Source organism: Lepidochelys kempii, chromosome 6, assembly GCF_965140265.1.
Source record: "Lepidochelys kempii isolate rLepKem1 chromosome 6, rLepKem1.hap2, whole genome shotgun sequence".
Taxonomy (NCBI): Eukaryota; Metazoa; Chordata; order Testudines; family Cheloniidae; genus Lepidochelys; species Lepidochelys kempii.
The window spans coordinates 113,950,875-113,972,441 of record NC_133261.1 but is presented as its reverse complement, the minus strand read 5'-3'; the positions used below and the strand labels follow the sequence as shown (position 1 = coordinate 113,972,441).

At 41.8% G+C, this 21,567-nt stretch overlaps 1 protein-coding gene across 3 annotated transcripts in view; it reads right to left on the bottom strand.

Annotated features, from left to right (window-relative positions):
- Positions 1 to 949: 949 nt before the first annotated feature.
- The window catches only part of TRMT61A (tRNA methyltransferase 61A), a 37,050-nt gene continuing 16,432 nt past the window's right edge, over positions 950 to 21,567 (bottom strand). For all 3 annotated transcript variants that reach the window (XM_073349754.1, XM_073349753.1, XM_073349752.1), the window contains exons 3-4: positions 12,909 to 13,175; positions 950 to 2,333 (exon numbers count right to left, since the gene is read on the bottom strand). In XM_073349754.1, the coding sequence (XP_073205855.1) occupies positions 2,005 to 2,333; positions 12,909 to 13,175 (596 nt within the window). In that variant the 3' untranslated portion in view covers positions 950 to 2,004. The remainder of the gene's footprint in view (positions 2,334 to 12,908; positions 13,176 to 21,567) is intronic.

The window sequence follows — 21,567 nt, the reverse complement described above, 5'->3', positions numbered from 1 at the left end:
TAAAGGTAGAGAAGATCATTCTCCTCTGCTGGAATATTTGCTCTTCTTCAATATGGGACCAAATCAATGATCTGTAAAGTCTATGTCAAGACTATGGTTGACTTCAAGGGACTTTGGATCAGGATATAACAGAGCCAAGCTTGGTTGTCACTCTATAAGGGCCTTCAGTATTTCCATTTCAAGTCTGCTTGTGGGACTGAAACTTGGCTTTTTCCTTTTTTGTTCTAATTTAAATGTTAAGTCATTAAAAATATCTGTATCAAAGAAATAATTTGGATCCTAGAATCCCATTCTTAACTCACCCTGTCGGTCCCAGGTATTTCAGCACACGTGGAATGTAAACCTTGTCACTGTTCAGAGACCCAGCACTACCTCTGCTCAACAAGGTAGGGTAAGGACAGGCTGGCAGTCTTAACTTGGCATTTCTCTGGTCTTTTCTGGTTTAAGTTAGGTCCTGAGCATTACTTCAATAGCTCTGCGTTTAAAAACGCACACAGACTCACTCACTCTATAACTACATATCTAAGCGAATGGTATAGCAACCCACCTACTGCTTCCTCCAAGGCCATTAACATTCATAGAGAATAGAATCATATCATTTCAGGAGGAAAGCTACATCTGTAGAACTTCTTACAACAGATTGAATTAAACAGACTTGCTTTCTGCCTTTAATCTGCTCAACCGTTTATCTGTGCTGTCCTGGTTGGTTGAACTTTCTTTAACCATTACAGATTAGTGTTCTGCTGTGACACGTTAAAAGCTTAGCTTTGTTTATTTTTGTCAAGAACACAGAGAAACCGGGTTCAAATGTTCATACAGCAGTTTGCAATATAAAAAGAACATGCCCAGCATGGACCAATGTATTTTGTTTTGCAGAAAATACAACATACAGGGAAGCAATGAGCAGAGAGATATTACCATGGCTGAGAAGAACATAATAGATACTTTATTAAAAAAAAAAGGAAAGAGGCATGTAGAGTCTCAGAAATATGTACAATAATTTTAAATCCGTAAATACAAAATTTAATCTGAGGTTCAAAATAGATCAACCACACCAACCAGCTTTATATAAGAGACCAAATAATAAGTGGTCTAGTAAATTACTGCTAATGAAGATTTATGATTTTACTACATTTACATCACTGTTACAATTTATTAAGAGATAAATCCTGCCAGTCGTGATTTTTCCATCATTCAGTTGTAGCAGGGTCAAGTAAAAAACAAAAAACAACAGAACTCAGACACATTGCTTACAAAGTGGTGTTTAAGTAACATTAAAACACATGACTTACAAAAAGTGAAAGCAGCTGCTCAATCGTAAGATTTTAGTATGAATGAGCCACCGTGGCTGAAGCCTCTATAATGATGTTCCCAATATATTCTTATAAACCAGATCCAACAGTTACCATGCTTGTGAGACTTCAGTATAATCTATCTGATTACTAGATGCCAGTTTGGGATGGGAGAAAGAAACCATGTTCTTGAACACACTGCAAATAATCTTCTGTGCAGCCAAATACTGTTCCAGGGAAACACCCGTTCTGTGACTGCTCAATGTGACTGCTGTCTGAGCTCACAACTTCAGCATCTAAAATGAGTCAATGAGGATCTTTCCAAAGATCCAAAGAATGACATAAATACTAAATAACTTAAGCAAAAACCAACCAACCAAACAAAACCCCCCAAACAGTGTCTGATGAGGGTGGGGAAATCAAGAAAGGATTGCAAAAAGTAAAAAGAAAACAGACAATTTTAAACAAAACTTATCAGCAAGTGGCTTTATTTTGCAAATTCCAATGAATTGCCATTAGCTATTAATTTATCTTTCCTCTCTGACAGAAACAGAGTGCTGTTCCAGACCTTCAACTTTCTGTCTATGCTGGGCTGGTTAGTGCTCATGTGTTATTTAAACAAAGCATATTCCAAATGGATCTGACTATATATGGAATTCCCTGACGAGTAAAAGTTTGGATGACCTTAAAAAACAAACAAACCCAAAGTATGCTAAAATAGACTTTTAGTAGCAAAGGTCAGATATCCAGTATGACCCACCATTTCCTTGAGTGGCACACCACTTTTAAACTGGGCAGTTCCCTGCTGCAGAATACCATATAAGCCACCTTGATTTGATTGGTTGCTGCTGTCAAACCCAGTGCTAGAATTATCCTCGGCTGCTTTTCCAAGGTCAGGGATTTGCAAGCTAATTGTCCTAACATTGTATACTCGAAGCAGAATTTCCAAAGTGTTAATCTCAGTAAAACCATGTTCTTCCATAGCCAGGCAGGTTCTTTGAACTTGTTCAATGCAAGGGGAGAAGGAGCAGATGCGTCCACCTACAAAATAAGATAGGCAGCGTGGGAGAGAGGAAAACAACAACTTAATTAATCTTAGCCAAATTCTCTCAGTTATGCAAAGCATAACTCTTAGTACAGTGCAAATACATAATTAAAAGACCGAATATGCCTAAGAGATAAAGATCTCCAAGGAGATAACTATGCCATTTAAAAAGTCAACATAAAAATGACAGGTTTCAGAGTAGCAGCCGTGTTAGTCTGTATTCACAAAAAAGAAAAGGAGGACTTGTGGCACCTTAGAGACTAACAAGATGATTTTACAAGATGCTTCAGCCCACTTTATAAGTACAAATATGATGACAGATTAATCCATTTTTGGAATACACACTTGTCCATTATTTTAATTCATGGTTCGGCTGTAGAGCTGATCACTTCAGACTGCTGAATTTTCTTGGAATCAACACATATGACCCCTGGACTGATGCACTAAACTGAAGTTAACTCATGCACAAGATGAAAGTTAGTTTCTAACTCTGCTCCACATTACAGCATTGCCTTTATAATACAAGCACACACACACACACACAAAACTGGCTGTGTTTATTTGAGACAGAGATGGTATGTGTAGACAGAATAAAGTAATCTCTAGTCCATAGATGGAGTGTTATTAAAGCTTCACCCTTCTAGTCAAGCAAGCTCTTCTCGTGTCTCCTGAGTATTAAATTCAAAACACATTGTAAAAGGCAACCCTGTGTGGGCTTACTGATTGTTAGATCAGGCAGCTTCATGGCATATGCATCAAAACCTTTGCACTACAAGACAAGACTTCAAATTATATACTGTTACTTTCCTTCCCATTGAAGCACCCCCCAGCCTTTGCTTTTAAATACTGAGTATTTTTAGCCCCTCTCCCCATCTTTTCATTAGCCCCAATGTCACCTTTACAGCTGGGAATAGAACGATTCAGATTTACTCTAAAAAAGCCACAGCCAAATAAGATCAAAGAATTATAGAGACACTGTCTACCATAAATCCAGGTCATGTGGTCTCACCCATAATGTAATGTCCCATGATGCAACTGACCTTCCTGAAAATTTATATCGGGGGAGAGGAATGATGGAAGAACACAAAAGCTGAAGCTATAATATTTTCAGATGTATATCGATCTGCTTTGCATTCCTTCCCATCTCTCTCTCTCTCTCATGCGCCACGTCTACTAATCCAGGCAAACCTCCTAAGCACAGTTATGTAAGCAGTTAAAGAACCCAAGTATTTGACAGCAAAGCATCCTGCTAAAAATAGAGGCTAAACTGGTCCCACACAAGGACTGGTTTATGACTTTTTTTTTTTTGTTTTTAAAGCTACAGATCTAAAAAAAGACCGTGTCAGGTTTGAATGCAAGAGCTGCTGTAATGCCCCGGTCACTGTGCAGCAATGATGTGCCGGATGGTAATTGGGGGAGAATTCTTTCCGTGACCATTAATCCATTCTGCAGTAAATAGGTTTCAGATTGGATTTTATTTTAGCCTTCTAATAGAGTCTTCCTTGTCAATGGTACTTATCACACATCTTCAAAACAAAGCAGCCTTTTGTCAAGCAATTCCCCGAAGTCACAATTAAAAAAAACAAATCAAATAATCACCTGCAAAAGTGACTTTGGGATGCTGTGTAATCCACAAAAACTGATGATTGCAATTTAGTTGCACATCCATACAGCTAATACCAATGAAACAAGATGTTATATGGATTAACCTGCGTGGCAATCAAAATTACTCTGAAGCGGACAGGAGTTTTTTGGGGTTGGGGGGGAAGACAACTAGTCTTTGTAGACATTACTGCAAAGAGGAGAAGCTGGGAGGGGAATTTCTGTTATATAATTAGAAAGCTAGTATGATATATGCATGTTGTAAAGAAAGACATTACATTCTCATTGTGTAGGAAACCAAACAAGTGTCTAACTTAGTTAAATGTCATTTCACAATCAACTCTTTGTCTTCAGAGAAAGAAGTTGCAGAGAAATCCGTGTTCTACTAGTGCTTCATTCAGTCTTTTCTTTTTTGGTGGTTTAAGCAACAAAGCAAAAGTGCTTTACATTTATAGTAAAGATTCTGCTGATTTATTTGGACTCCGAAGATTTCACGATGGCTTTAGATACACAAATCCACATTACTTGCCAAAAAGATGAAGCCTGCAAGCAGCTGTTGCAACCCTGGTCACTGGCAATTCTTATCAATCCTTGAAACCACAACAACATGCATTTTTGTTTCCTGGGGTGGTTAGCTGACCACAGAATGTCTATACCAAATTTGGTCATGATTACCAAAACAAACACTGACCGCCCACACGCTAGACTGTTTAGAGAGCAGGGGGATTACACAAATCGTGTGTTCAAACCACCTGGTGGTAAAGGAAGAACGTGTTTGAAGTAACTAAGATAACATGCAGAAGGGAAGTGCAGAACAAGGGTCACATTGCTTAGTGCACTATGGGAAGGCGTGCAGATATTACAGTCATGAAGGTGGTATAAGAACCTGTGTGTTGTTTTCAGTTTTTCTACCTATTTTGGATTACCTGTGTCCTCTTGTTATTAAATAGAAGGTGTACCCGATAATACACCTAAAAAGAAGCCTAGGTGCAGTAACCACAAAGCATCTTGCTTTAAGTCTTCTACCAGTTGGGAGAAGGGTCCCACATACTTTTTCCTGTACAGACCAGCCAGCAGGACAGATTTGACTTTTATGATGTTGGACTTGCTTAGGGGGAGTTCAGTGGAGCTTAGTGAAAGGCTGGAAGGGATTTAGGCTACCATTCTGCAAGCAAATAAGAGATTTGAGGGGTGGAGGGAAACAATATGAAAGACTGAGAAGGTCTGATTGACGTGGTATTTCTGCAGTAGGGAAAACACTGGCGCTTGAGACACATAACTGCTCATCTGAAAACTGGCTCAGCTTAAGAAAGGAAATGAGGCTTGCTGATAGGACAGAGGTCGAAAGGCTTCCCCCGCCACATCAAGTTATGGAAGTGCTGGGGATGGATAGTTTTGAACTCCCCCGACAGTGGGTTGCATTGTGCGTCATACCCTTTGGATTATCAGCTATGCAACACTGGGTACATTACAGTTGTCATAAAAGATGTAAATCTAGTTTCCAGCATTCACAGTTCTTATGAGCCCTGTTGTCCTTTAAACAGGGAGGCATTTAGAGTTTAAGAGACTGGACTTTGCTTTACTTTGTTCTGCCACGTTGAGGAGTCCTTCATAAATGGAGTAAAGACACAGGCTCCCCATTCGCTTGCATGCACACTGCTCTGATTCTGAACAACCGGGGTGGACTGGACCCAAAAGCTGAAACTTCGTAACTGAGTTTGGCTCATTTGAGTGCTTTCCTTTGAGAAAATCTACTGCTACTAAATTTGTTTAATGAGATCTGTGTGTCATCATAAATTGATAGAGTAATTATCTGAGATTAATCCTGCTCACATTGGGAATCTGTGTGAGCTTTTTGATCTGAGGCGCTGTCTAAAAATGTATGTTTATTCATGTATAATGCATCTGACAAGTACTACAGCTGAGGGAAAGAGAATAATGAATCTGTATGAAAGCGCCCCCCCCTTCATGTTACAGGTAGTGAATTTGTTGGAAATGTTTAACGCAAAGGTTAAATCTCACGAGGCTGTAGGCTGGGGATGAGCCCATAGGGTGGCTGGCTGCCACTATAAATAAGTAGGGGATTGAGAGTTTACAGAAGTCAAAGCACAGCTCAGGTTGGAAAGATTAGAGAGAGAGAGATACAAAAAGGGGGTGGGGGTAAGAGATAATACTTGACACCTGCATAGTGCTTTGTACGTTCAAAGCACTGGACAGACATCTAATTAATAATGAAGGGACACATCCTGACATCCTTTGTAAGGGCCAATGTCTGTTCTCGGTCACTTAAGTGAAAACTTAGAGTAACTCTGCTGACTTCAAGAGTAATTCCAAATTTACACTGAAATAGAGCAGAGCAGAATTTGGCTCTTGGTTATTTGCCTGAGCAATGATGAACATCTCCTTGCAGTCAAGAGGAATTTTGCTAAAATTCTGAGCTGGTATTTCTAGATATTGCCCCAGTTAAAAAAGAAAAACTGGCAATGCCCTCCCTCCCTTTCACAAGAATTCTAATGCACATTTAATATTCAAAAGGATACATAATATAAACACAAAGTATGCACTCTTGTCTTTTGCAGGTTCTCTCTTCTAGATATAGGAGCTCTACTAGGTTGGTTTGTCACTGATGTGTTCTGCAAGATTATGAGCAGAGCATCTGGAGTTAGCAAAGCACCATTAAGTTCCACATGAAGGGGCCAATTATTCTGAACTTTGAAAGTGATTCTGTGATGTAGGAGACGCAATATGTCATTTTATTTTTCTTAGGAAAAAAGAACAAAATTCACAGTGTTTTGGGATTTCAGTGTAGTGTCACAATAAGAACGTTAAATTACAAGGATCCCAGAAACACAAACAAACCAGGCACCAATAGCTTGTGGGGGCAAGGCAGCAGTGTCACAGAAAAGCATCACTATGGCATTTACTCTGTGCTAGTAGGACACTAAAAATATGGCATTTCCAATGCGGGACAGGATGTCCTTTAAGCAAGTGTGCACGCGGGTGATGCAATGAAATTAGAGGGTCCGGCTGTCAGAGAAAATGAAAGATCTCTTGCTTCAGAAAATATTCACTGAATCATTTGCCAGCCTGTTAACTAGAGTTTTATGTATAATTTTCCGCAGACCTGGCTTTAATATTTTTTGGGGGTGGGTGCATTCCCCAAAGGCACTGGATAAGAGTCAGCTGTTATTGCACCACTGTGTGCAAGGCTGGCCTGAGGGGTTGTGTGGGGGGGTATTTCAGGTTTGTTCCATCCCCGTTTCCTGCTGTAGGAGCAGCATAGCTCAACTGCTTGGGCCTGTGGTTCGTACATAGTTACCTGTATTTTAAGAAACGTCCACAGCTGTGGGATTGGCGCTGCTGTGAGGCTCCCACCTACTGTGGGGCTGTATGTGGAGTCTGCTGAATCTGAGCGCTTATGTAGGGCTTTGTAATCACTAAGTGTCACAACATCCCTGTGAAGTGTGTAGAATACCTGTTTTACAAATGGGGTAACTAAGGCCGGAAGGCTATAGGACTTGACCAGGGCCAAAGAGGAAGGCTGTGTCACAGCTAGGAGTAGAATGCAGGAGACTCTTGTTCTCCATCCTGTGCCTGACCCACTAGACCATATAGCCTCTCACACTACAGCCTCCCCCCTGTGGCTTTGTTTATATGGTTTTTTAACCTCAAGTTAATAGATTGCTGTTTAATTCAAGGCAGCTAACACATTTGCAAAGGCTAGCTCTGACCCTCTACAAAGGTTTATTCCAGGGAGCAATGTTTGTAGTTGATCCTGGAACAAACTTATGTGGCGACGAAAGCGTGCCCTGGGGGAGGATGGTCTTCCAGTTAGGGTGCTTGTCTGCTAGATTTAATTCCCTGCCCTGCCACAGACTCTCTGTGTGACCCTGTGCAAGTCTTTTAGGTGCTCTGTGCCTCAGTTCCCCATCTGTAGAATGGGGATAACAGCATTTCCCTACTTCACAGGGGTGCTATGATTATAAACCCATAAAAGACTGCAAGGTGCTCAGATACCACAATGACAAGGTCTTCAGTATTTATAATGGCCAAGAGTGTCTGTACTAGCCTGTAAAAACATGTTAGCAACCTCTAGTTAATTGGCAAGTAATCAACTTGAGGTTAACCAGTGTAGACAAGTCCTCTGTGACTCAAGTTCACAGTGACTGCCCAGTAGAGGAATCAGCTCAATTGCAGGTGACCAGCTGGGAGGGAGCTTGCAGCAAACCCTACTACTATTAGCATCAGTCCTTACGTAAATGAGTTCTTCTCCCCACCACAGTCTGGTCAGGAGTCTTCCTCACCAACTCCCAAATTGGGAAAAACCCATGGCATGGTTTTCACTTCTCCCTTGGCCAACCCTAGATGGCTGTAGGCAGGGGACCATGAATAATCTATGAGGCTTAGGAAAGAAAGTCAGTGAAACCTTTCGCATGGTGGAAACAATGTACACTGAAGGTTCTTTAAAACTGAAAGCTGAGGTAAGCCCAGTGCAGATAATTCCTTACCCTCCTCACAGGCCTGTTGGGAGGGATTATGTAATATTTTTATAGATGCTGTCTGAGAGAATAATTTGGCCTCACAGACAATGATTACAACACAACATTCTATATTGTCGTGCTGGGGAAAAATAGGAGCAAAAGCCCTGTTTTAAACCTATTTTGAACAAAGAAAACAAAGTTCTTGGGAAGAAAAAGAAAGAATACTCTGATGAAGTGCAGAGCATCGGAGTTGTACTGTATTTTAGGTAGAGGAACAGACATAAGCCCTCAGAGGAAGACTTTCAGAGGAACCTTTCACTGACAAGGCATAACCTCAGTGGACCAATTACCTGCCCTGGCCAAGCACCACAATAGGCTAACCTGCTAACACTGTGTCATCTGCCTCAGTCGATATCTTAAGAGTAACTGTGCAATTTTCTCTCTTTTAATTAATGGGTGTACGACATTTAAGTTGAAGCAGAAAGTCTGGATAAAAGGGTTAACACTGCACGCACACACACACAAAAAAAGGGATTGTTTCTATAAGTTCAGTACTGAGACTATTGATCTAAGCAGCCTCAACAATTGGTTTATAAGACAAGGATCTTGAGTAAAACCCACTGAACATACAGCTGCACTTTGCATGCATCATTACAAGAAAATTTAAAAGTCTGCATGAACACAATTATAGAAGCAAGCTTCTGTCTAGTCTTCTGCAGCCTTGAAAGCACTGGATAACATTTACGATGGAGGGAAAGGAGGTTGGGAAATTAATATTAGAAAGCTTTGGTTCAACACTATTCAGCTGTTAATTTTCTGTAAGTAACGAGTTCCAGAATATCTAGGAACTATATACAATCAGGTTATTTTTGTTAAATTATGGCGCTATAGTGACAGATTTCTAGCTTTGTTTTTTTGATTCAGCCTGAAGAAGTTAATAAGATCTTTGCCAAAAATCAAGGTCAGACACTGTGAACAGCCGCCATTACTGTGAAAAACCATCAATCAGCAGATGCTGCCAAGAAAAGAGCACAGATCTGGGAATGGAAGCAAGACGGCAGTGACGCACTGCTGAGTCACTGAGATATTAGAAGGCAATGTTTTTTGCTGAAAGTATGAAAAGTGAGAAGGATGTAGCTAAGGTGCAGAGGAGTCTGAATGGGCACAGAGCCCACCATTAACAACAAATAAGGGCCTTCGAGCCACAAACCCACTGGCCATTTTATCCTCTGAGCTCTCTACAATATAGCAGTGCTTTAATTGGGAGGCCAGGACAATCATGAGTGATAAATGTATCCTTTAAACAAGACTATTAACCTTCAGCCTATGAAAATAATGAACTACAGATATTTAGAGCTTGGGACTGAGTAGAGGAGGAAAAATAAATACTTAAGGCTTTGTTGACCATGTACTCTAAAAGTTAGCTCTTATCTAGGAGAGTATTATTTTTATTACAAATACTGTTTTTGTTGTAAGAAAAGGAGTACTTGTGGCACCTTAGAGACTAACCAATTTATTTGAGCATAAGCTTTTGTGAGCTACAGCTCACTTCATTGGATGCATACTGTGGAAAATACAGAAGATCTATGCATCCGATGAAGTGAGCTGTAGCTCACGAAAGCTTATGCTCAAATAAATTGGTTAGTCTCTAAGGTGCCACAAATACTCCTTTTCTTTTTGCGAATACAGACTAACACGGCTGTTACTCTGAAACCTGTTTTTGTTGTGTTTTGTTTTTTTAAGGAGGAGACCAGAAAATGGTGTTGTCCAAGAGTTGTCTGCTTATTCCAGTCTTCATTTTAAGCATATGTTCTTAAGACTTTAAGAAATAAAATGACTAGTATCCAACAGCATTGTTGTAATTTTTATATTATGCATTGTGACAATCTTACTTAGAATAAAATCTCCTTTATGAATAGCTTATATGTGACCACACATAGGGAGGGATGTGTGGGAATGCATTTTCTCTAATGATCATTACCTTCAGCTCATCACTGAGAGTTTAGGTGAGTAAAGACTCTAAAGTGTACCCAGTATTCCCACTGCAGAATAGCTTTTGATTATGTGAAATCAGCCAAACAAAAGGCACCTTCAAATATTCTGTTGGGGGTTGTCACTCACCTTGCTAGCACTTTTTAGCTTTCCAAAATATATAAATAATCACCATTGTTTCTAGTTGTACTATACCCACAAAAGTAATAGATTTTCATCACTGATAATGGAAAAGCTACTTCATATTGCAGCATAAATCAATCTTCAGCACAACAAGCTGGCACAAAACCCAAATGATGAGTCTTAAGGTATGTTTACACTGCACACTAAGTCTGGGCTCGGATTCAGGTTTGAGTCCCAGCCCCCGTTCCATCCACACACAAATCAGTCTGCCTCAGGTCAGCAAACGCTCAGGACCTGGCTCCTAGAACATTGTGGGGGGTGGGGAAATGGTGTCAGAGCCTAAGTATTGCTGTGCCTCAAGTCCAAGCCCTGCCAGTGTGGACGTAGCACAAGCTACAGACCCAAGTCAGAAGGTCTGCATAGTGCAGCATGCACACATTAGCATGGATGAGAAACCCAGGTCCCACAACTGTAAACCCAAGTTTACAAAGCAGTTTGGACACTCAAGAGCGGGCTTAGAAACACCGAGTCCACAAGCCCAGACGCCACTGATCCAGGCTTAGTGTGCTGTATAGACATACCTTTAGAGCACTGTCAGTTCTCAGGTACTGTGGTTTGTTTACAATGATCCTAACTACAAATGGGGATTGACAATTTTGCCTTTCTACTGGTATGTAATACACAGAAACCTATAAGCAACCACATGACATTTTTTCTACTTTGCACGGGGTAAGTGGATGCTACATTACAGCACGCAATAAGGCATAGCTCCAGATCTACATAAATAAATCAGCTTTCCAGGATCTCAAACCCTGGAATGTTCCAAGGATTCTAAGCCTAGAAAGGCTCAAGCATGGCTACTTAGCAGTCTCAACATATACTGGCTAAATAATTCAAGTTGTACTGCGCAATGCAGCTCCTTCATCTGAACCGAGGGGTCAGCTGAGTATTATGCTCACTGGATTAGATAATTTGAGCATGGGAAGGGCATTACACAGCGCAGTGTGAATTAGTTTCTCTCTCAGCAGACACTGGAAGCAGCTATGAATACAGCTGTAACCCTTGCAAGCACAGGACACTATGGGATTTTGTTTGTTTGTTTGTTTGTAATTTTAAAGTCTATGTTGCTTTTGGCAAACTGTTAGAAATTTTTCAGTGGCAGCTGAGGGAACTCCACACATAGGCCCTGAATCAGCCAGGTTCTTAACATGTGCTGAATTTTAAGTACATGCTAAAGTCCCCTTGCCTTAAATGTGACCTAAGAACGTACCTCAAATTAGACACATTTTTCTGTGCCTTAATGAACAGAAATGGACTTCAGCATGTGATCAACTAAGTCCCTTGCTGAATCAGGGCTCTAGCAAGGGGTGCTCTGCATTGTGCAGGAACAGACTCTTGATTAGGAGAACTCTCTCTGTGGCTAAACTAGAGCATTTGGTAAGGACATCACAACTCATCCAAGGCCTTGTCTACACAGGAATGGTTTTTTTTGTTATAAGCTAAGGTGTGACTGTAAACCAGTGGTTCTCAACCTATTTACCATTGTGGGCAGCACATGCAGCTCTCTATCTGTTATGTGGGCCGCATCCACACAATATATTTACACCACTTGTATAGCCCTGAGGATGTCACATGGGCCGCAGCTGTGTGCTGATTTGGCTACAAGCAGCCCACGGGTTGAGAACTGCTGCTGTAAACCAACAAAGACTGGTCTAATACACTTATTCCAGTATAACAGTGGCTTTATTCAGTTTACGTTATATTGCTTATACCAGAATAAGAGTGTTCATGCAGGAGCTTATATCAGTATAACTGTACCAGTGTAACAGGTAAAATTTTCCCATGAAGAAAAGCCCTAGGGTCCCACTCTCATTGACGTCATGACAAAATTCCCACCAACTCTAAAGGGGTAGGATAGAGAAAGAAAGTAAGTGAGCATGCTTAAGTAAAACCACTTCTCTCCAGGGATTATATACGTGCTGTTTATTGAATCTCTCCGACCCAAAACCACACGCACCTTTTCAGTGAAATGTCAGAGATTTGCTTTCGTCAGTTATGTTACTAGTTCTTCCCACACACTCTTGGAACTGTTAGAATATGCTTGACAGAGGTTCAAAAGCTTTTTATATGTGGCACATGACAGCTGCAGCAGCTGTCACAGAAACCTGTGGGAGAACGTTGTTTTTCTTCTGCTAAATCTTTCTCTGTAAATGTGAAGACTTTTTTGTAGTCTGAGAAAAAGAAAACCACACTTGACATCAGAATGGAGATCACACAACAGAATGGGGATACCCCTAACATGTAGGCTCAAAGGCAGAAACCATGCACCCCATGCCCACACAAATACAGATCGATGTACACAAGAGAAGATACCTTCAATTTTTAATGCTGATTTTGCATGTCCTATAGCTTCCCACGGTGACGGAATGTCTAGGAACACTGCATCTGCAACATTCGAGACCCCAAACCCGTTTTTACAGACATCCTGATTCTTCACTGTAACCAGGTGTTCTACTTTATGCTCCTGGAACTCCTCCTTCGCCTTCTCTGCCCTCTGTTGGTGGAACTCGACTGTGTACAGATGCCCTGTTGGAGCCACTGTCCTGATGATAGCATGAGAAAGGGAACCACTTCCGGTACCTAAACAAAACAAAAAACCCAACAGTTTTGAAACACTTCTTGACATGAAGCTCTAAGTGACTGTAGAATTGTCTTCCCAGGGAATCAGCATGAGTAGGGCTGTCCAAATTCATGGCCATGAAAAACATGTCACGGACCGTGAAGTCTGGTCTTGTGTGTGCTTTTACCCTATACGATACAGATTTCACGGGAGGAGACCAGCATCTCCCAAACTGGGGGTCCTGACCCAAAAGGGAGTTGTAAGGGGGTCACAAGGCTATTTTAGGGGCATGTGGTATTGCTACCCTTACTTCTGTGTTGCCTTCAGAGCTAGATGGCTAGAGAGCAGAGGTTGCTGGCTGGACACCCAGCTCTGAAGGCAGAGCCACAGCCAGCAGCAGCGCAGAAGTAAGGACGGCATGATATGGTATTACCACCCTTACTTCTGCACTGCTGCCTTCAGAGCTGGGTGGTTAGAGAGTGGCGGCTGCTGACTGAGGACCCAGCTCTGCAGGTAACAGCGCAGAAGTAAGGGTGGCAATACCATATCTTGCTGTCCTTACTTCTGCGCTGCTCCTGGCCAGTAGCCACAGCTCTCCAGCTGCCCAGCTCTCCAGTAACCTTGTGACCCCCCCCCGCCCCAACTCCTTTTGGGAGCAGGGTCCCTACAATTACAACACCGTTAAATTTCAGATTTATATAACTGAAATAAGAAAATTTATGATTTTTAAAATCCTATAACCATTAAATTGACCAAAGTGGACCATAAATTTGGCAGGCCCTAAGCATAAGCCCAGATGCTTGGAATATTTTAAAAACTAGAATAAAACCATTTGTAAAATTTATAACAGCACACAACCCTATGTTAGCAGGAAGATGGACTAGATGTTTAGATTCTATGAACACGGATCAAAATCCACGTGGGACTTGAATATTTCCCTTTAATCTTTTCTTTATGAATTTCCCCCCTTTCTTTCTGGTTCAGTGGTTACTGAAGGCAATTTCCCCATGGGACCCCAAATCACTTGTTGAGCCAACAAGTGAGTTGAGAATGAAAACTAGATGGTACGGAAAGCACCTACCTATAACGGTGACAGGAGATCTAGGAATAAATGGGTAAATAAAACAAACACTACAGGCATATGAATCACAGGTTCTCCAACCATTATCCAAGACTTCTTTTTTGGGGGAAAAAAGTCAAGAACAAATCTTTAAATCTCACTTAAGACTTTATTAAAACAAAAGGTGAAATTTTGCTGACAAGTCACAACATTTGAAAGCCCTATTTGTGTCCATACAGATAAAGCCCTTCAGGACAAAAACCCTATCCCTTACTGTTATTGCTTCTTAGTCTTCAGTGCTACATATATTCAAGGTGGTATAGGCCAAATCCCTGTGAGGTGCTGAGCGCCCTCAATTCCCACTGAAGTCAATGAGAGTTAAGGGTACTCAGCACCTTGCAGTAGCGTGATCTACAAGACCCTGGTTCAGCTAGGTATGTAAGTACTTTAAGCATGTGAATAATCTCAATGAAGTCAAATAGAACTACCCACATGCTTGGAGTCAGGTACGGGCTTGAGTACCATGCTGAACTGGGGCCTACATCAATAAACCATAGGATTTTGTGCCGTACTGATTTAGGGAAGGTTTTAAAAAATGACCCTCTGACCTCTTGAATAAACAGATGGATGACTAAGCAGCAACGCTTTAATAAAAACAACCCAAAGCTACTAAACCTCTTCACACTACAGACTACCCACCTAAATTTTAATTTAAAAAACAAAACAAAAAACCAAACACACCGAAAAAACAACAACAAGAAAAAACCCCTACCACCTCAAATTTGTTTTTTCATTTTCATTTGACAGAAACACAGTATTCTAAGTTGTACTTTGGTTTGTAGTCCTGTAATCAGAACACATTTATCCCGCAGAAATTAATGAAAATTCATACTCAGCCCAGCTGCCTAATGGGAGTACTTTTTGACTGCCATGCAGCAAACCAGAGTTGAATGGTTGGTCCAGGGCTCTTGCTCCCTGGCCAGAGAGGGGTGGGAATACTGTGGTGGTATTGCACTCTCTTGACCGGTGGAGCAAGTGAGACATTAGGACTTTAAATGTAGAGCCCAGGGGCCAAAATTCATCACTAGAGTAAGCAACTCCATTGCAGGTTCAAAGCTGCATCCCTGTTTATGCCAGCAAGGAATCTAGCCCCAGATATCTGCAATGCGACACAGAGCTCTACCAACAGGCTTAAGGAACATCACTGCACAACCCCTATCCCAATCCTGGTGGCTGTGATAAGGGGGTGAGGCAAGGAGAGACCAGGAAAGGGTGATCCTTGGCATTCTGATACAGACCCAGGCCACTGCCAAGGGAATAATAATATCTAGCTCTTATATAGCAGTTTTTGTCAGTAGATCTCAAAGCACTTTACAAAAAGGTGGTATCATTATACTCATTTTACAGATGGCAAAACTGAGGCAAAGAGGAAGTGATTTGCTTGAGGTTACCCTGTAGGTCAGTGGCAGAGCCAGGAATAGAACCCAGGTCTCCTGAGTCCCAATTCAGTACGCTATCCGTTAAGTCACACTGCACCCCAAGGGAAAGTGTCTGGTGCCTGAAGTTCTTCCCTGCAGACATTTATTCAAAGGAAAAATTAGCCCATCTACGTCGACATTAAAAAACACACCAAGCAAGAGCCAATTAACATATGCACCCAAGAACAATATACGGTATTTTATCTATGAGTTGTACAAGCACACACAAGCATTCCCACCTCTTAAAGTGGATTCTGATATGGTAAACAGGATACTATTAGAACTCACTAACATATGTGCACAGCAGTGTAATACTATCTTCTGATTGATTTTTAGGACAATAGCAGTGAGCTATTGATCACGAGATGCTAAAGTGACTGAAATCCAGTCCTAATGTCTCCTGCCAGAAGGCATGATTGTGTGACAGAACTTTTGCAGCCCCTGGGAATGTAATTATTTTACCTTCCACCTGGCTAATGTTGCACCTTCTTTGGATCTATCCCCGATTTAGCTAAAGAAGCAAACAGAAGGACTGTCAGCACAGCTGTGACATAAGCAGAAAAGGAGGCAGCTTGTGTGTATCTCATTTCCTTCGTCATATTCTTTTACATTTTTAATGATCTTCCTTTTAAATCTGCTCTTAAACCACCACAGAAGATGTTGTTTTTCTCCCCTCTAGGATCCCCCACAAATGCTCCAAGCCAAGACCAGAACAAAAAACAGGATGTTAGATGTTGAATTTAAAGGGAGGCATTTGCAGGTGGATATTCTGAACGGGGCAATTCCTTAAGTGAACTTACCAGGAATCACTTTGTCATCAGTTGAGTACTATGAACATAAGAAGAATACATGTAACCATATCAAATTCCATTATACTAATGTCATCAATGCTCTCCTTTCTAAAGATGCTCACAGGCAGACCTGTGCCAACATTCTCGGTTTCCCATTGTTATGAGAACAAAGTGTTTATGAGTCACAAAACCTTGCAGAAATTTCCAAAAGGGACTGAACATTATGGACCCAATTCTGTGAAGTGTTGAGTGCCTGCCCTGCTCTGACTTCAGTCAGAGTTCAGGGCACTCAACACCACACAGAATAGGGCCCTTCACAGGTTAGCATTCCCCCTCCCCGCATTCACAGCGGTTCACTGCATTCAGCATCTGTCCACAGGGTACTCAAACACAGCCACCACTACCCAATCTGCAGTATCTTCAGAATGCAGGGCATTAATTGTACGTTTCTCTGGTGTAGAGCCAGGGAAGAAAAGATTTTACTTCAAAAGGTTATTTCCTCCTCAGCTACTGATCTGTAACAGTTACATTCCTTGATAGTTTCCTCCTCTCTCGTCTCCTTGATTTGTTCTTCAATTTCTTCCTGAGTCCTCTAATCAACAACTGAAGAGTAGAACTCAGCAAAATTCTGCCTACAATGGTTTCAAACAGCAGCACTCCAAAGTGGGCTTTTGCCAGGAGCAGGAAACTGGATCGAATCAGTTCAGGCTGCTGTCCCTGGGATACAGGACCATTTATGCAAGCAGCAAAACGCAGGGGGGCACTGGATTTCTGCAATCTATTGCACAAATTGTGCTATGATACTATGACAAGGCAATAATGTCTCCAAAATAATATTTCCCCCCCTACAAAAATACCCCCTCAACACCAAGAATATTTAAAACCAGAAGAGCTAAATTCAGCACTTGACTTCAATAGGATTTCATTCCCAAACACTATTTGTCAATTTGTCCCAGAAGGGTGTACGCTGGGTATGTGCTGAAAGCAGGATCATTTCTGGGACAAATACAGTTTGTAAGTTTTACACCAAGTTGTTTGAGTTTTTGATAGGTTGTATTACAAATGGTCTTAAAAATTAAGTTTGGTCTCTAGCAGAGAACAATGCCCGTGTGACTAGAGCACATTACCATGTATGTATCAGGAGTACAAAGACAGCAAAATCTAGGTTACTTTACACTGTATTAAAAAGCTGTTCTTAATTGTAGCTACTGCTTTAGAAATCAGGTATGCATACAAATACCATCTGTGAATCCCACTCAAGCTGCTGCAGGTCCAGGCTAAGCCTATGGTCATTGTTAATGACCTTTGCAAGCCTGATGTTTCTCTCTATTGACTAAATATTTTATGATTTAAAAGTTCAGCCACAGAGTTACATTACTGCAGCGTGCACATAATGGCATCAGGCAGATTCCTGTTACAGATCTCTCTCACTGTGGGTGAAATTCATAACCCCAGCTACAGACATTGTATGAGGGGGACCAACCTAAGGATCAAGGAACCAGAGGCAGGGATTAAGCTCCTGTGCCCAAACTTCACGGACTTTCTGGTTAGTAACTCTGCAGACCAATGGGTCACGCTCCACCAGCTCACTCACAATCCCGTCTTCTCCCCTGATGAGCCTCAAGCTCTGGGGAGCTCGGTTTGTGCTCCTCCCAGCCTCCCCTGCTGCAGGGCACTGCAATGGTTCAGCCTTCCATGGCTAGAAGGATTTGTGCCAAAAAATACCATGCAGTATTTCTGCATCTTTCAACTGTTCCCATTCCTGTGTAGGAAACGCAGCAAATTAGTGATTAAATAACCACACAGATCTTATTTGCTGCTCAGGCAAAACGGTTCTTTTCACTTTCTCCTTATTGCAATAAGAAGATATTCAGAGCAAAACCTCTGCACAGACCCCAGCCCTCTTGGTCTGCATGTTTTATTTTGTTCCCCACCTGTGGCAGAATGGCATATTTGGTCCCTTACAAAAATAGTTTATGATATTTCAAATCTACGTAGACGCACATCACACTGCAGTCCGAAGACAGGCTCACATGACTGCACCACCTCCAGACACCCCAACATTATGTTACCTGACAACTGATAGAAAACAAGTGATTGCTAACCATTTCTAAATCACGTTAGCTTGGTTTTCACCTTGAAACGGATATTTAAATGTGACGACCTGGAAACCCACCAACTCTTGTATGTAGGAAGCCAGATTTTGAGTTGCATTAGCTTTCGTTGCCACAGGCTATGTGCAAAGGCAGGGGTGCAGGAACAATTTGTGTAGTGGGGGTGCTGAGAGCCATTGAACCAAACTGTAAACCCTGCATATAATGGAAACCACTTCAAGCCAGGGGGTACGGCAACACCCCCTGCAATTCTAGTTCCAGCAGCACCTATGTGCACAGGATCTTCCCCAGAGTCTCTAATCCTAGGGTTCTGCTTTTTTTAAATAAACAAAGCATTTAAATTTTTAAAACTATACATGTGTACAGCTGTACAGATGTGAGTGTGTGATGGATTGTCTACACTGCCATCCCAGTAATTCAGGGGTTAAAGTTAGAGAAGCTCACAAACCCACAGGCAATCTCAGATTGCTCCAAGGTAAGAAAAGTTTAAAATATAAAGAGCGTTATCAAATACCATGTCAGTATCATATCATACAAGCTATCAGTAGAACGGTGGTGTTGCTGGCAAGATTTGGTCACACGTATCCTACATTTGGGCGCAGTAAATACAATAAAATAACGACAGCGCAGTCCCATTTGTCTGTCTCCTAGCTACAACTCTCAAAGCTAGCATATAATAATAAGTAGTGGCAGGCCATCAGTCAGCACTGGGAACGGATGGAGCCTCACAGGGCAGGAAAGAATTAGTCTCAAGGCAGTCCTAGTGCCACTACAGATTAATGTTTGCCAAGAGGCAGGGACTACAAGAATACGCACAATAAATGCTGGGAACAGGAGAATTATTATTCATTATTTTGAACACCCAAAGGCATGCTATGGACTTCACAGAAATAATTCAAGCCACAGTTCCTGTCCTAAAAAGCTTACTGTCCAAAGTCAGGCACGACACATGCAGTGGGGATAATACAGAAATGAAAAGGGAGGGAAAGAGAGCAGTTACAATAATACCGCCTCAGGGTTACTTCAGTAAGGTAAACACGCATCTCAGAGAGTTCCTTTAGAGAAGAACAGCTCTCCCCTCCACTCTCTCTTCTCTCATGGAGGACACAACTGACGTGGGTTTTTAGGAAGGGAGATGAATGAGGAGAGGGTTATTGCCTGAACAGGTTTAGAAAGTGCAATCCCATGCATAGGGTCAGACGTAGGGCCCTACCAAATTCACCGTCCATTTTGGTCAATTTCACAGTCATGGGATTTTTAAAATAGTAAATTTCACAATTTCAGCTATTGAAATCTGAAATTTCACCCTGTTGTAATTGAAGGGGTCCTGACCAAAAAGGCGTTGTGCGGGGTGGGGGATGTCACAAGGTAATGGGGTGGGGGTGCGGTACTGCTACCCTTACTTCTGCGCGGCTGCTGGGGTGGCACTGCCTTGAGAGCTGGGCAGCTAGAGAGCAGAGGCTGCTGGCCGGGAGCCCAGCTCTGAAGGCAGAGCCACCGCCAGCAGCAACAAAGAAGTAAGGATGTCATGGTGTGGTCTTGCCACCCTTACTTCTGCTCTGCTGCCTTCAGCGCTGGACCTTTGGTCAGCGGCCACCACTCTCCAGCCACCCAGCTCTGAAGGCAGAGCAGAAGGGCGACCCCCCTGCAACTCCCTTTTGGGTCAGAATCCCCAGTTTGAGAAACACTGGTCTCCCCCATGAAATCTGTATAGTATAGGGTAAAAGCACAAAAAAGACCAGATTTCATAGAGGGAGACCAGATTTCATGGTTTGTGACCCGTTTTTCATGGCCGTGAATTTGGTAGGGCTCTAGTCATACAGGAAGGAAGTGGGAGAAAGTGGTGAAGAAGGTATCCAGGCTGGCGTCATGAGCAAAAGGGATGGGGAACGGGAAGACTGAGGTTTCCTTTTTAGAGACGACAAAGTCAGATTCCCACAGGAAGTAATCTTCTGCCAAAATGGAGATGTTTGGCCAGTTCTTAAGCTATACAGTAATATCCCTCTTGGGCTACAGTACTGTCAGCAGGGCTAGTTTCATTAACTACAGTTGTCAAACACTCTGGCGGTCAAGGGCCTTTCCTAAAACCCACCACTGTCAATGCAAAGACTCCCTTGACGTCAGTGGGCTTTGGTTTAGACCTACTTGTACATCAGCAGAGTGCCACATTCTCCCATGTGTTGACAGATGAGGCCAGGCTTACACCACAGACGTTTTTAAACAGAGATCAGCTTCTCACTTTCTTTTCAGATTCCTTTTGCTCATGCAGTAGCCGAAGGATAGATATGGCAGAAGTTGTAAGCTTAGGCTTAGCGTTAATATGTTCCCAAGTTGAATGAATCGTTACAGGGCTTTGGGTCATGCTTTACCTTAGGAGTGCATTTATAAACAGTTTATAAATGATTAACAGATGCTATAATCATGTTATAGACATGCTAGCATGTGTAAGAAGTGTCATAAGCACATTAGTAGAAGGTGTTATCAAAAGTTTTAAGCAGCCAATTGACCTGCTGGACCTTGAAACCACAAATTAATCTTGTATTAACCCTTTATTAAACTATATATAAATGTATCCTTAATATAAACGGTGACCAGAATGAATTTAAACATTTCCATAACTGATTTACAGCACCTCTAGAACAGGCTTGGGATTAGCTTGGTGTAATGCTTAAGATCTCCACAGTCACCCAATCAAGAAGCTGTACTACTCTCAATATTGAGGAATCCAAAATCTATTTTCATATGGCACTAAAGGAAGATTTAGCAATTTTGAATACAGGATTTAGCCAGAGAGAAAGAGATACTCCAACGGGTGTTTGGCTCAAGTCGGTTTGAGTTTGTCCTAGGACTGCTGATTGTTACATTATCATTGGTAGAGCTGGCTGGAACATTTTCAACTAAATGTCATTTCATCAAAGCTAAGATGTTTCAGAGATGTATCTGTTTCGAGGAAGTTTTCTGAAGTCCAA